Genomic DNA, 15,486 nt, shown 5'->3' on the forward strand with positions numbered 1-15,486 from the left:
TCTGTCCCTGAGCCAGGGGGTCACCAGACCACTCCATGTGGGGCCTCCCTCACAGACGGGGAGGTGGACTGCCTTGCTAGTTGCTACCAGACCTGGTTTCAAAAAGCATTTCCTTTCTTTCCAAATACCATAGCTGCGTTTGATTGAGCTTGCCTGGTACAAAGGAACAGTCCCAAAAGGTATAGTGAATGTCTGAGTAAAGAGAATGACAGTGGCCTAGTATAGATGGAGCACCCTAGTGGAAGGGGCGGGGTGAAGTTACCTGTCCGGGTATGAAGTAGGCGGGGCCCTGTTGGTTGGGGAAGGGGATCTGCTGTGAGGGGATCATCATCATCTGTTGGCCCGGCTGGTAGACGTGTGTGGGCGCCACAGGCCTTGGCGTGCTGCTGGGGGGCACCCGGGGGGCATTGCTGGGCAGACTGGGCCGGCTATAGTACGGCTGGAGAGAGGAAGGAGGAGGAGAGAGGAGAAAGTTATGGAAAAGTCCTCTTTAATAAAGAACATTCAACAATTCAAATGTTAAGAGGACTATCATGTTTCCCCTTGCCATTCCTTATGGCAGTTAATGCTACAACAATTGTAACAGTCTGTTCTGACACTAACAGCATATTCATAAAGGCAGAATCCAAACTGCTAAAAACCGAATAAGACTAGAATGTTCTGTGTTGCTTCATTTACATTCTGATGCTTCTCTTTAGGCAAAACTAAAGCCAAAAAATGGCAGGACCACAGGCACGAACACTGCCAACTACAGACAGACCGACTCCTCTGGAAAAATTAAGAGGAGAAGTGTTACCTGCAGTGACCTGAATCCTCCCTTCAGCAGCACATCCCACAGACACCACGTGAATGCACACGGACGCAAGAGAGAAGGGGGGAGAGAATGAGAGAGGGGGGGAGAGAATGAGAGAGTGGGGGAGAGAATGAGAGAGGGGGGAGAGAGAATGAGAGAGGGGGGAGAGAGAATGAGAGAGGGGGGAGAGAGAATGAGAGAGGGGGGAGAGAGAATGAGAGAGGGGGGAGAGAGAATGAGAGAGGGGGGAGAGAGAATGAGAGAGGGGGGAGAGAGAATGAGAGAGGGGGAGAGAGAATGAGAGGGGGGGAGAGGGAATGAGAGAGGAGAGAGAAAGAGGGGGAGAGGGAATGAGAGAGGGGGAGAGGGAATGAGAGAGGGGGAGAGGGAATGAGAGAGGGGGAGAGGGAATGAGAGTGGGGAGAGGGAATGAGAGTGGGGAGAGGGAATGAGAGTGGGGAGAGGGAATGAGAGTGGGGAGAGGGAATGAGAGTGGGGAGAGAGAAAGAGGGGGAGAGAGAATGAGAGCAGCAGTCAGTTGATAGAAAGCAGAGAACCTATCCCCACAGTAGTGAATTAACAAGCAGAATGCATCCCTAGTCCTTTAAAAATGCAGGTGTGTGAGCAACTGTGTCCATGCGCAAAGCTAACATAGAACACTGAGTCGGTGTGTGTGTGTGTGTGTCAGGGTTTCCTTTAGGAAAATGTGGCGCCGGACATTTGGCTTTTTTACATTTTATTTACCAGACCAATCTGCATTGGGTGCATAACCTGATTAGGGCATCCACCCACTATGCTCAGAATGACAAAAATCACATTTAGTATATGGTAATTCATATTAACAGAACATGCAAGTGGAGAATGCAACAATGTACAGTCCTTCTTACTGAATTCTGATGTGCACTTTAAACATGTTAGAATAACTGTCTTTTCCTATTTAACTTTTCCTCAGCCAGCAAGAAGAGTAACAAACAGCAAAATCACTAGTCTGTCAATCAAGAGTAGAAAGGTTTGCTACTTATTTTATTGGTCAGCTTGTTGAGAAATAAATAGCCTATTCCAAACAGACTCATACAACCAGTAGGCTATATAAAAAGGCTACATAAAAAAAATAAAAACAGAAAGCAATGAGTCTGAGGCAACAGATCAGAACGTTTAGCTTAAAATGCTGATAAAATATTATTTCTTCACATTATAAGCGCAGCAATGCGCACAATGCAGCCGGGAATGAAGCAGAAACGATAGTTGTCAAAAGGACACAGCATATACGAGCACTTTCATGTGACAAAAACAAACATGTCAAAAAGAGAGGAGAGCTAATAGGCTACTTTGAAGCAAGGTAAGAAATGCCTCAATGTACTGAACTAAAATATAAACGCAATATGTAAAGTGTGGTCCCATGTTTCATGAGCTGAAATAAAAAGATCCCACAAATGTTGTGAAGAAATGTGTTTACATCCCTGTTCGTGAGCATTTCTCCTTTACCAAAACAATCCATCCACCTGACAGGTGAGGAATATCAAGAAGCTGATGAAACAGCATGATCATTACACAGGTACATCTTGTGCTGGGGACAATACAAGGCCACTAACATGTGCAGTTGTCACACAACAAGCTGATGAAACTGTGGGTTTGAGCAAACCGAAGAATTTCTGCACAAACTGTCAGAAACCATCTCAGGGAAGCTCATCTGTGTGCTTGTTGTCCTCACCAGGGTCTTGACCTGACTGCAGTTCGGCGTCGTAACCGACTTCAGTGGGCAAATGCTCACCTTCGATGGCCACTTGCGGGCAGATGCAGGCAGCGTGTATGGCGTCGGGTGGGCAAGCGGTTTGCTGATGTCAATGTTGTGAACATGGTGGCGGTGGGGTTAAGGTATGGGCAGGCATAAGTGACGGACAACTTACACAATTACATTTTATTGATGGCAATTTTAAATGCACAGAGATACCGTGTCGAGATCCATACCAGATAGTGACTGGCTTTCTGATCCCCATCCATACTTTTATCTATTGTTTAAATGTTAAGGTATCTGTGACCAAACTCATAGATTAGGGCCTAACTGATTTCCTTATATGAACTCTAACTCAATTAAATCTTTGAAATTGTCTCATGTTATATTTTTGTTCAGTGTATGTATTAAAACGTTTAGGTTTCAAACAATTAAGTATGTCTTCAAAAAGCAAGTTGCCTCCAGCTCATTGCAAAGTGGTGTGTGACGCGCTGATGAAGTCTGCCTTATGTTGCAGTTTGATGCCGCCTTCAAAACAACTTGGAACGCGGAAATCTCTGACTTCAGTGTGTTCAAGACAACTGGGGGGGAAAAAAATGGCTGACGTCATGATTTGGCCTTGTATTTTTCCAGAATTGCCAGTTGTCTTGAAAGCACCACAAGATGCAGCAGCTCTTGTGCTGCTCGACAGATGATTTTCTACTCAAAAGGCTCTGTATCTGTATGCGTGTAATAAATAAGATACATAATGAATATAATGTACACACAGGCCAATTTAATTCCACTAAATTTTGCAAATTAGCCTACAAACCGATAAGCAAGCCCAGTCAAACGTATTTCCATCAATGAATAGCCTAAAAAGCATTATTTCGCACTTATTTTTTTTCTCCCCCTGGACAATTGTCTGGTGCCAATTTAATATATCTGCTTATTTATTTATACAATTAATATGTAAATCGGACAAAAGCCAATAATTACCCGCTAAGGGAAATCCTGGTGTGTGAACATGACAAGTTCCCAATGAATGAGGGATCCCAGAATACTTTTGGAATAGGATTCTACAGCAGATTCAATCTCTTAGCCTACCAAAATAAACATGTGTAGGTTTTACAACATTCAGTGCTCAAAAACAGTTTAGAAAGACAGGAAATGCAAGTATAGAGAGAACTCTACACTGCCCCCTATTTCAACCCAGCCCACCCAAGTCCCTGGTTAGGCTGTTAGTACCTGTTGGTGTAAAGCACGGGGCCCGGGGGCAAACTAGAAAAGGAGAGCAAGACAGGTCACAGGTCAGAGGTTAACCCTACATAGGACACCAGCTGGAGAGCAGCAGATTACAACCCTCCTCCATAGACGCACACAAACACACACAGTACAACCCTCCTCCATAGACACACACAAACACACACAGTACAACCCTCCTCCATAGACACACACAAACACACACAGTACAACCCTCCTCCATAGACACACACAAACACACAGAGTGAGAGATAGGCAGGCATGGAGCAGGGCTCAACAAGAGGATTCAGAACACTATACAGGTCTCATCTGAGAGAATGATTTTGCCTTCTAGCAGTGGAACGTACACTCACTGAACACTAAACAGTAAGAGATGGTATCAATAGGAAAGATTGAGAGTTTACACGTAGCACGATTATGGCTGTCATGACATTTCGTCAGCCTGTGATTGTTGACCGTTAATTAACAAACACATTTAGTATCTCCTGGCTTCCAAAGCCACTGACGCAGACCTTTGGAATATGCACATTTTTAAAAAGTCTAATAAATCCATGTAATATAGCCCTCACCTTCAAAATACATCCCATATTTATTTAAGACAGGTCTAAAGAAACATGATGAAGAAAATGTGTCCATTTCAGAAGAACAGAATAGAATACTCTGACATGTCCTTATATTTAGCCCTGATCTGGCTATGCCATATGGCTGTGGGCTACACTAGTTCATTTAGCAGACAAGATTTGCTTAGCATTCCGTGGCATTATTATATAGTATGAAGAACACAATTGAACAAAGCTGAATAAAATAAAGGCTTTTTCTCCAAATGATTTGAGGTAGTTCGCACACTATTCTGTGAGTGTTTAACGAAGAAATAGGTACTCCTATATGCTTCATTTAGAGTTATTTATGTACCTTTAGTTCTACAAACGTTGGGCTATATGTTTAGATTATTAATACATTGGCTGCATGATGCGACTAATGATGATTTGAAAAAAGGTCACGTGAAAAGGCATGAGCTCTGCTTTGTTTTTTTGTGCAGGCTGTACATACTTCATCAGTCTCTCATTCACAATTTGACAAGCAATTGATAATATCTCGAATTTCTCGGCGGCATGGCCTTCGTGTGGCTGTAATGCTCTCTACAAAAATCTATGCCTTTTGCGGCCAGTGGCCATTGTGCCCTTGGGCTAAATATAATAATTCCCTTCTCCCTGAGTACTGCGCGCTCCGAAGCACCTCTCACTCACATGGCTCTCCAGCATGTGGTCGGGTCTTTCTCACAGGTTACAAGTGAAGACAGACACATCAGGGACGCAACTGCACGCATCCTTCTTCAATTCCGAGGTGCATATTAATGATATTGGAAGAACTGTCCACGTTTACTTCTTGTCAGCCAACAAGATGAGCAGGCCTAACAAACAGCAAAAGCACAAGCCTATGTCAATCTAATATCCCCCATCGTACAAAAGTTGACCTATTCTGTGCGAAAAATAAATAAGTCTGGGACAGTTGTGGTATGCGATAGATCCCAATTTAATACAACCCCTTAGCGTCAATAAATATTTTTTTACGGAATGAGGCTGACAACTTTTCAGAACGTAGCTTAAAATGTTGATAAACTATTAGGCTATTTCTTCACATTATAAGCGCAGCAATGTTCCATTGGAGGGAAAACACCATTATCAAAAGTGACCGCAAATGCGATGACGTATGTAATGCTTTTATTATAAAAAGGTGTATGTTTATGGTGAAAATTCACTAAATTTTAAACTCAACCGCTGCTTATTTATGCCAGTTAGGCTCTACAACGACTTGTGAAGAGGGATTAATGTGCTTAATTTTAAGAAGTTATTTGACCACTTTAGTTGTGATACAAACCTTATTAAAACATATAGGCCTATGGGCTAGGCTACATGAAGTGCGCACGCAACTCTGGTTCGAAAAAGTCAAAATTATATATAAGAAGTTTGTTTTGATTTATAAAGTACCATTATCATGCACCTGTCTCGAAACAGGGGTGTGGGGGGGGGGGGGGTGCACTTAAATAGCAAATGGAGGAGGCTTTTCCCGTGGTACATTTGAGCCAGCCAGGTAGGCTATACTTCTATTTTAAAGAAAAGCCATGCGCTTAATATTAGGAAAGTTGAGAAATACATTTGAGAGGCCTAGCCTATTGAAAGCTGATGGGATCCTCCTATTTTTAATAGAGGCCATCACTCTGTTTTCTCATGCAATTGCACAGCCTATACAAATGTTGCGCAACATGAAATGTTACAGCACTGAGTACCATGCAGTTAGCAAGTTTGGTAGGCTACTAATGACCATCTGGAGCATCAGAGCTTGGAGAAGCCTAATTACTAAACAGTCACTTGGAATTTGACTGCCTTCATGACTGTTGACCGCCGTTGTGGAAGTAATACGGTCACAACAGCCCTAAGCAGGATCTACATTCCTACCAATAGATTAAGATACTGCACTAGGGACTAAATGAAGCTGTGGGGTGACGGAGGGCAAACCTGTCGGTGCTGTGGTGCTGGGTTCATTTGTGGAGGTGGGGTGGCAAAGACAACAGAGGGGGGTTGTCCAGGAGGGAAGGTGGCCTGTGAAAGATAGAGGAAAAGAGGGGAGAAACGGTGATCAACAATATGGTTACCGATTGGACAAACAACCATGAGACAAGATTGAAGCTCCAATTAAAACAAACAGTAGATTCCCGTTACCTGTTGGATTCCGGGGGAGGGGGCAGGGTGGGTGGCAGAGGGGGGTCCCGTTATAGGCTGTGGTGCTTTATTCATTTCCTGTGGTTCTGCATGGGCGCACTCGGACCTGTACAGAAATCTGAGAGGAGGAAGAGGGTGGAGGAGGTGAAGAGAGAATCAGGGATAGACTATGAGAGGGAGAGAATGGTGTTTAGGCGTTGTTGACCAGCACTCACACTTTGAACCGTGTTTAGTCCCCGGAATGGGAGCAAGGCTCGGTGGTGTGCCAATGTGGTGGTCGTCTGTCCTCTGATCGCCCTGTCAGAGAGAGAGAGAGAGAGGTCAGATTGGATTCATAACTGAGATGACAGAGACAATGGTTTGGTACACAGGGGTTACAATTCTATTCCCCATGAGACAGGCATATTGTCAGGGACATCACAATACGATTTCACAATCCTATATGTAGGTTAGTGCGATTCAATACTGCGATTTGATGTTCCAAACATACCTATTGCTCACTATATGTCTGCTGCAGAGCATGAGAAAATGAGTTTTGATCAGTCATGAAAATAAGTGTTGAAAACATGTTGACTCACTATTTTAAAAAAGACAGAACAAGCTATATGATTAAAAATACCGGCGTTGGCACAGGTACAGCCAACGAGCGTTAGACAGGGTTTATTCTGGTTCAGAAATGGTGCTTAGGTGGTGGGCGTGGCCATTGGAGTGGTCGCTACCCGAACATTTGAGGCCCTTCTGTTGTCCGCAGTGACAAAATGCAGCCGTTTAAAACCTAATTTCCTACAATTCCACAAGTCAGAGAAAAACGTGCAGTTTTAAAGCCAATTTCCTGCAATTTTACACATTTTGCCATGACTTACCCTAGCCGAGTGACACAAACAACAAAATTAATGGAGGCCCCAGGGCACGACAAAAATACGAATGAATGTGGTTAATTTGTGCTTACTATTTTTAAGAACTAACAAACTCAGCAAAAAAAGAAACATCCTCTTGCGGTCAACTGCGTTTACTTTCAGCAAACTTCACATGGTGTAAATATTTGTATGAACATAACAAGATTCAACAACTGAGACATGAGCTGAACAAGTTCCACAGACATGTGACTAACAGAAATTGAATAATGTGTCCCTGAGCAAAGGGCGAGTCAAAATCAAAAGTAACAGTCAGTATCTGGTGTGGCCACCAGCTGCATTGGCTTCTTATTTCGCAACAAAGCATCCTTCACTCATGCTGCCAAACATACCCTTGTAAATTGACCATCCTACCAATCCTCGACTTTGGCGATGTCATTTACAAAATAGCCTCCAATACCCTACTCAACAAATTGGATGCAGTCTATCACAGTGCAATCCGTTTTGTCACCAAAGCCCCATATACTACCCACCATTGCGACCTGTACGCTCTCGTTGGCTGGCCCTCGCTTCATACTCGTCGCCAAACCCACTGGCTCCATGTCATCTACAAGACCCTGCTAGGTAAAGTCCCCACTTATCTCAGCTCGCTGGTCACCATAGCATCTCCCACCTGTAGCACACTCTCCAGCAGGTATATCTCTCTAGTCACCCCCAAAACCAATTATTTCTTTGGCCGCCTCTCTTTCCAGTTCTCTGCTGCCAATGACTGGAACGAACTACAAAAATCTCTGAAACTGGAAACACTTATCTCCCTCACTAGCTTTAAGCACCAACTGTCAGAGCAGCTCACAGATTACTGCACCTGTACATAGCCCACCTATAATAGAGCCCAAACAACTACCTCTTTCCCAACTGTATCTAATTAATTTATTTATTTTTCCTGCTTTGCACCCCATTATTTTTATTTCTACTTTGCACATTCTTCCATTGCAAAACTACCATTCCAGTGTTTTACTTGCTATATTGTATTTACCTTGCCACCATGGCCTTTTTTGCCTTTACCTCCCTTCTCACCTCATTTGCTCACATTGTATATAGACTTGTTTATACTGTATTATTGACTGTATGTTTGTTTTACTCCATGTGTAACTCTGTGTCGTTGTATCTGTCGAACTGCTTTGCTTTATCTTGGCCAGGTCGCAATTGTAAATGAGAACTTGTTCTCAACTTGCCTACCTGGTTAAATAAAGGTAAAATAAAAAAAATAAATAAAAAAATTAAGTTCTGCAGTGCATCTCCTACTCATGTACTGCACCATATTTGCCAGTTCTTGCTGTGAGATGTTACCCCACTCTTCCACCAAGGCACCTGCAAGTTCCCAGATATTTCTGGGGGGAATGAACCTAGCCCTTACCCTCCAATCCAACAGGCCCCAGACGTGCTCAATGGGATTGAGATCCGGGCTCTTCGCTGGCCATGGCAGAACACTGACATTCCCGTCTTGCAGGAAATCACGCACAGAACGAGCAGTACGGCTGGTGGCATTGTCATGCTGCAGGGTCATGTCAGGATGTGCCTGCAGGTACCACATGGGGGAGGAGGATGTTTTCCCTGTAACGCACAGCGTTGAGATTGCCTGCAATGACAACAAGCTCAGTCCAATGATGCTGTGACACACCGCCCCAGACCATGACGGACTCTCCACCTCCAAATTGATCCCGCTCCAGAGTACAGGCCTCGTTGTAACGTTCATTCCTTCAACGATAAACGGAAATCCGACCACACCCCCGGTGAGAAAAAAACGCGACTCGTCAGCGAAGAGCACTTTTTGCCAGTCCTGTCTGGTCCAGTGACGGTGGGTTTGTGCCCATAGGCGCCGCTTTTGCCGGTGATGTCTGGTGAGGACCTGCCTTACAACAGGCCAACAAGCCCTCAGTCCAGCCTCTCTCAGCCTATTGCGGACAGTCTGAGCACTGATGGAGGGATTGTGCGTTCCTGGTGTAACTCAGGCAGTTGTTGTTGCCATCCTGTACCTGTCCCCCAAGTGTGATGTTCAGATGTACCGATCCTGTGCAGGTGTTGTTACACGTGGTCTGCCACTGCGAGGATGATCAGCTGTCCGTCCTGTCTCCCTGTAGCGCTGTCTTAGGCGTCTCACAATACAGTCTCGCAATTTATTGCCCTGACCACATCTGCAGTCCTCATGTCTCATTGCAGCATGCCTAAGGCACGTTCACACAGATGAGCAGGAACCTGGGCATCTTTCTTTTGGTGTTTTCAGAGTCAGTTGAAAGGCCTCTTTATTGTCCTAAGTTTTCATAACTGACATTAATTGCCTACCGCCTGTAAGCTGTTAGTGTCTTAACGACCGTTCCACAGGTGCATATTCATGAATAGTTTATAATTCATTGAACAAGCATAGGAAACAGTGTTTAGATCCTTTACAATGAAAATCTGAAGTTATTTGGATTTTTACAAATTATCTTTGAAAGACAGGGTCCTGAAAAATTGACGTTTTTTGTTGTTGCTGAGTTTATATAGGTCCATTATCTTTTCTACATACTTTAAATCTTGTTTTAGTCATTTAAGTTCAAACTGAAAACATTTTTCCATCACGAAAAATGATATGTATATATGTATGTAAACACACAGTGCCTTCAGAAAGTACTTTTCCCACATTGTTCGATTACAGCTTTATTCTAAAATGTGTTAAATTGTTATTTTTCCTCATCAATCTACACACAATACGCCATAGGTAAAGAACAAAAACAGTTTCGTTTTTCATTTTCAACAGGACAATGACCCAAAACACCTCCAGGCTGCTTAAGGGCTATTTGACCAAGAAGAGTGATGGAGTGCTGCATCAGATGACCTGGCCTCCACAATCACCAGACCTTAACCCAATTGAGATGGTTTGGGATGAGTTGGACCGCAGAGTGAAGAAAAAGCAGCCAACAAATGCTTAGCATATGTGGGATGTCCTTCAAGACTGTTGGAAAAGCATTCCTCATGAAGCTGGTTGAGAGAATGCCAAGGGTGTGCAATGCTGTCATCAAGGCAAGGGATGGCTAATTAAAATATATTTTGAATGTGTCATGTGCTATTGTGTTATTTCATTGTTTTGATGTATTCACTATTATTCTAAAATGTAGAAAATAGTAAAAATAAAGAAAACCCTTGAATGAGCAGGTGTGTCCAAACTTGACTGGTACTGACTGACTATCATGTTGTTAGGCTACAGCTATAGTCTAAAGTTGATTAAATAGTTCTTGATGGTGCCACCACCATGCTTCACCGTAGCGACGGTGCCAGGTTTCCTCCCAACGTGACGCTTGGCATTCTGGCCAAAGAGTTCAATCTTGGTTTCATCAGACCAGAGAATCTTGTTTCCCATGGTCAGAGTCTATTAGGTGCTTTTTGGCAAACTCCAAGCGTGCTGTCATGTGCCTTTTACTGAGAAGTGACTTCCGTCTGGCCACTGTACCATAAAGGCCTGATTGGTGGAGTGCTGCAGAGATGGTTGTACTTCTGGAAGGTTCTCCCATCTCCAAAGAGGAACCCTGTCTGAGGGACCATTGGGTTCTTGGTCACCTCCCTGAACAACGCCCTTCTCCCCAGATTACTCAGTTTGGCCAGCTCTAGGAAGTCTTGGTGGTTCCAAACTTCTTCCATTTAAGAATGATGGCCTCTGTGTTCTTCAGAAACTTCAATGCTGCAGAAATGTTTTGGTACCCTTCCCCAGATCTGTGCCTCGACACAATCCTGTCTCGGGGGCTCTATGGACAATTCATTCGACCTCATGGCTTGGTTTTTGCTCTGACATGCACTGTCAACTGTGGGACCGTATTTTGACAGGTGTTTGCCTTTCCAAATCATGTGCCATCAACTGAATTTACCACAGGAAGACTCCAATCAAGTTGTAGAAACATCATGGATGATCAATGGAAACAGGAGCTCAATTTCCAGTCTCATAGCAAAGGCTCCGAATACTTCAGTAAATAAGGTATCAATTTAAAAAATAATAATAATCTGAAAACCGTTTTTCACTTTGCCTTTATGGGTTATTGTGTGTGGGTTGATGAGGAAAATGTTTTATTTAATACATTTTTTAAATAAGAATAACGTAACAAAATGTGGAAATGGGGAAGAGGTCTGAATATGTTCCGTATACGCATGGACACGATTATTATTATTTATTTTGTAAATGTTTAGACATAGGAGACCTACCCAAGACTTTTCTATGCATAAAAACCCCTGGCAGTTTTAGCTATCTAGCATTTAATTGCTTTACAAATCCATACTTGAAGTTAAAGTATCGATATAATATCATCCAAAATAATATTGCAATATATAACTATTTTTTTTTGCCGCATCACTGTTATTGTCCCAATAGAATATGTTGGGTTTCATCTAGCGGCCATTCATTCTTGAATTAACAGTAGACACACACCCTCTCTCCTTCTCAGCCACACACAAAGAGCAGTTGGGAAAAGCCCTGAGTCATTCTGAGTCAGTGTTTTCTAAGGGAAATTACACTTCTGGCAGGTGAAAGAAGCCAAAATAAACACTGACTACAAGACAGAGAAGAAAAGCACACTAAACAAACCCAGCACCTTTCAAATGGACAGGTGGAACAGCAAACTTAAAGAAATGTTGAAATAGACATTTTCCACTAGCACACCCTCAGACCGGTCAGGGAGTTAGAAAGGAAATGGCAATGAGAGGTTGTGGTTGGTTAAGGTCAGAGACAGAGAGTGAGTTGGTGCTGAGTTGACACTCCGGAAGTAAAAAGGTCTCTCCAGTCTACGCAAAAGAAGCCAACAAGGTTCAGTTTGAGTCAAGTTCCAAAACTTCAGCCGCACAAATGTACGTAGAACTACGTAGTGAAGTAAACGGACCTCCATCGCCTTAGTTTGCATAGACTGTGTAGAGCCCTTTTGGACGGTCTCCCTGTGCTCACCCTGACGCACTCAAACTGACAGGAAGACAGCTAATGAAAAACTGATTCACCCTGAGGGGAAGAGACCTATGTTTTTGGCCACACCCTATAGCTGAAGCCTAAAACGGTTCCCTCTGGAAGGATGAGGGAGCACTTCACATACATGAAGGATTCAGTTGAGTTCCTTGATGAGCAAACAGTCATGGCCTTATATCTCAATCACCTCCTATTATTCCAACAGCATTAACTGTGTGCATACTAAATAAAATCAGTATATATCCTACTCCCGCAGCAATAGTGCTGCAGTGCAGAACTGACCAGGCAGGATAGCCCAAGGGAGAAGGGGTTGAAGGGAGGGGGATGTGTGAAACCCAGCCGAGACCACACCCACCAGTTTCAGTCATCCAGCTGGCCTGACAGGCAGCAGAGGGGGATGAATGTGTATGTGTGGGGCGGGGACGTTCATTTTCAACCACCAATGCAACAGAGACCGATGCATAATCCCAACACGGACCCCATGACCTAGTGTGGGTGGGAGCAGAGGCCTAAGACACAGGCTGTCGCCATAACAAAGCAGAAAAGTGTGTGTGTGTGTGTTTACCTATGTACTAGTGGATTATTTTAGGTGTTAGTCTGTGTGAATGGTAGTATCATGGGAAGTTTACAGTGTTTGTTATGCAGTCTCAAACAAAAAAGAGTGCTGAAGGGAATGACTAAACAGTGGCATCTACATGTCATGTTCGTAACGTTTGAATTGCTAGCCTCTGATTCTCAGACATTGTTCACATATAACATAGCCTACCCGATAGTCGGCCTTAAAAGCACTGTACTGCCTGGATGGCCATGCACAAACACACTAGATGTGATGACCTCTGAAATGTCTGTTCAACTCGAAAGCTAGGTAACGGAACAGTACCAACCAGGTACTGCCGATGGCAGTGTCAAAAAAGTAATGCATTTCTGTGGTGGAAAGGAAGGAAAAAGACACCTGTCAAGACTGCACGTGTAGCTACTGCCAAATAATGTTTATATGTAACCCATAGCTTAATATAACAAGCCTATATAACAAACAGGGCCAATTGTTTCTAAAGTATTGTGGTGTGTCATGCGCTAAAAAGAAATTCCATTCCAATCACTACCCATCTGCCAGATCCCATCTGAGAGAGCATTACAAATTGAAATGTGATAAAGAACAACTTCACATCTGTGGGACAGAATTGAATGACAGTGTCCTCTGTATATTAGATTTGTATGATCAACAACGTTCCGAACATTGCAGGTGAGTGACCTTATTCCCAACACCGGGGCTTCCTAACCATTTTCACCCAGGACCAGACAGGTTCTAGTCAATGACCATACACTTGGCAAGCTACATCAGTTTTTGTTATTGATTATCATCACAATTCCACCACTACTGTTGCTATTTACAATAGCTGTAATTCAAGATGAGAGCCAAAGCTATTCAGAGAAAGGCATTTGGTAGAGGACTAATTAATAATGGGGTAAATCTGGGATCATGGCTCGCCTGCTTCCTCAAGGCTCACGAGCTGGCTCTGAAGCGGCATCCATTTTGAGCCGAGGTTCTCAGCCAAGTTCACGTGTCGGTAATCGCCGTATATCAGTAATCGCTTCTCTAATGCAGATGCTACTACAACAGAAAGACATCTTACCAGACACCCCTGCGGACAGAATAGTTGTGCAGTCAAACAAAGTATTTGAGCTAATGCCAAATGTATTATTCCCTACGCTACATTAGCATTAGAAGCCATACACCGGTCATTTTTCAGTCACGCAAAACATACATAGCTACAAATTCACGGGACAACAAACAAGGCAGACCTGAGAACTGTCATACAATAAACATTAATATTGCTAGCCACATGCATGCAGTCTACGGATAGTGGATAACTTTCAAACCCTCAGTTCTGACAAGCTCCGGTAACGTGAGACGATAAGGCGTGCAGGATTGCTTTGCTGTGCGGCGCCATGTTGCTTCAACAGCCTCCTCGCTCGTCACTAGTTACCACAGCCACAATGTCATAAACCCCGCCCATTTCTACAATTTACCCAAACCACACTGCTAATTTTTTTAATTGTTTTTAACGAGGCAAGTCAGTTAAGAACAAATTCTATTTACATTGACGGCCTACTAAGAAACAGTGGGTTAACTGCCTTGTTCAGGGACAGAACGAAAGATGTTTACTCCGTCAGCTCGGGGATTCGAATCAACAACCTTTCGGTTACTGGTCCAATGCTCTAACCACTAGACCACCTCCCGCCCCGACATTATGCCTAACCTTAAATTCATTTTTTAAGATATAGCCAATTCTGACTTTGAGGCTGTGCTAACTAGTGGCAAACATTTTTTCCCCCAAACCCACTTAGGAGTTACCACGTGGGTGGATCTCCGTCTTTAGCGCGCGCAGCAAGTGTAGCACAATGCGCACACAGCAGCCGGCTTCTTGTACTCTATTCTCTTATCGGTTTTGATTTTCAAATTTGCCAACATTTATAGCAACCATAAACGGACAATGCTCAATCTGCATATAATTACATGCAGGCTAGCAAGCATGTAGCTGAGGAAAGCTCAACTCCGTTCTCTTACATCGAGGTGGATATGAGTTAAGCTTTCAGCTAACAAGCAAGGGGTCTCCCAAATACCCAAAAAGATGGTAACCAGTCTCTGGCAATTACCACCCGGAAACTGATCAGCATCTGTGCCATTTCACCCGCAGGGTAGCATCCTCGATGTGCTGTGTCATCCTCTGAACATTACGCATGGGATCCAATGATAAACGAACATGCCAATGTGGATCCTACCACATTGTCCATGCATCAGCAATATGTATTCACAGTAAACGGAGATCCCACAATATATCCCTCTGTCAAATTACAAACGCCACAGTTAAATATGTGGGGCGGCAGGTAGCCTTGTGGTTAGAGCGTTTGGCCAGTAACCGAAAGGTTGCTGGTTCAAATTCCCGAGCTGACAAGGTAAAAATGTTGTTCTGCCCCTTAACTGACTTGCCTAGTTAAATAAAACGTAAAAAATAAATATGCCGCGTTCAAAACAGCTGGTTACTCGATTTGTCCAGTGGGTCGTTTTTATCCACGAATATCTAGTTGTCTTGATTACACTGAACTCGGAGATTTCTCCTGACTACCTGATAAAAACGACCGACTGGACAAATAGTTTTGAATGT

The 15,486-nt window shown here is 43.5% G+C and overlaps 1 protein-coding gene across 12 annotated transcripts in view; it reads right to left on the reverse strand.

The window, feature by feature from the left end:
* The window catches only part of LOC110507923 (eukaryotic translation initiation factor 4 gamma 1), a 72,329-nt gene that overhangs the window by 55,984 nt on the left and 859 nt on the right, over positions 1-15,486 (reverse strand). For 6 of the 12 annotated variants that reach the window (XM_036965846.1, XM_036965845.1, XM_036965850.1 and 3 more), the window contains exons 1-7: positions 14,201-14,313; positions 6,703-6,784; positions 6,488-6,605; positions 6,284-6,367; positions 3,753-3,785; positions 797-817; positions 263-439 (exon numbers count right to left, since the gene is read on the reverse strand). In XM_036965846.1, the coding sequence (XP_036821741.1) occupies positions 263-439; positions 797-817; positions 3,753-3,785; positions 6,284-6,367; positions 6,488-6,562 (390 nt within the window). In that variant the 5' untranslated portion in view covers positions 6,563-6,605; positions 6,703-6,784; positions 14,201-14,313. Of the gene's footprint in view, positions 1-262; positions 440-796; positions 818-3,752; positions 3,786-6,283; positions 6,368-6,487; positions 6,606-6,702; positions 6,785-14,200; positions 14,314-15,486 lie in introns of those variants that run through there. The other 6 variants (XM_036965843.1, XM_036965851.1, XM_036965848.1 and 3 more) reach the window with 6 other exon arrangements.

Source organism: Oncorhynchus mykiss, chromosome 27 (genome assembly GCF_013265735.2).
Source record: "Oncorhynchus mykiss isolate Arlee chromosome 27, USDA_OmykA_1.1, whole genome shotgun sequence".
Classification (NCBI taxonomy): domain Eukaryota; kingdom Metazoa; phylum Chordata; class Actinopteri; order Salmoniformes; family Salmonidae; genus Oncorhynchus; species Oncorhynchus mykiss.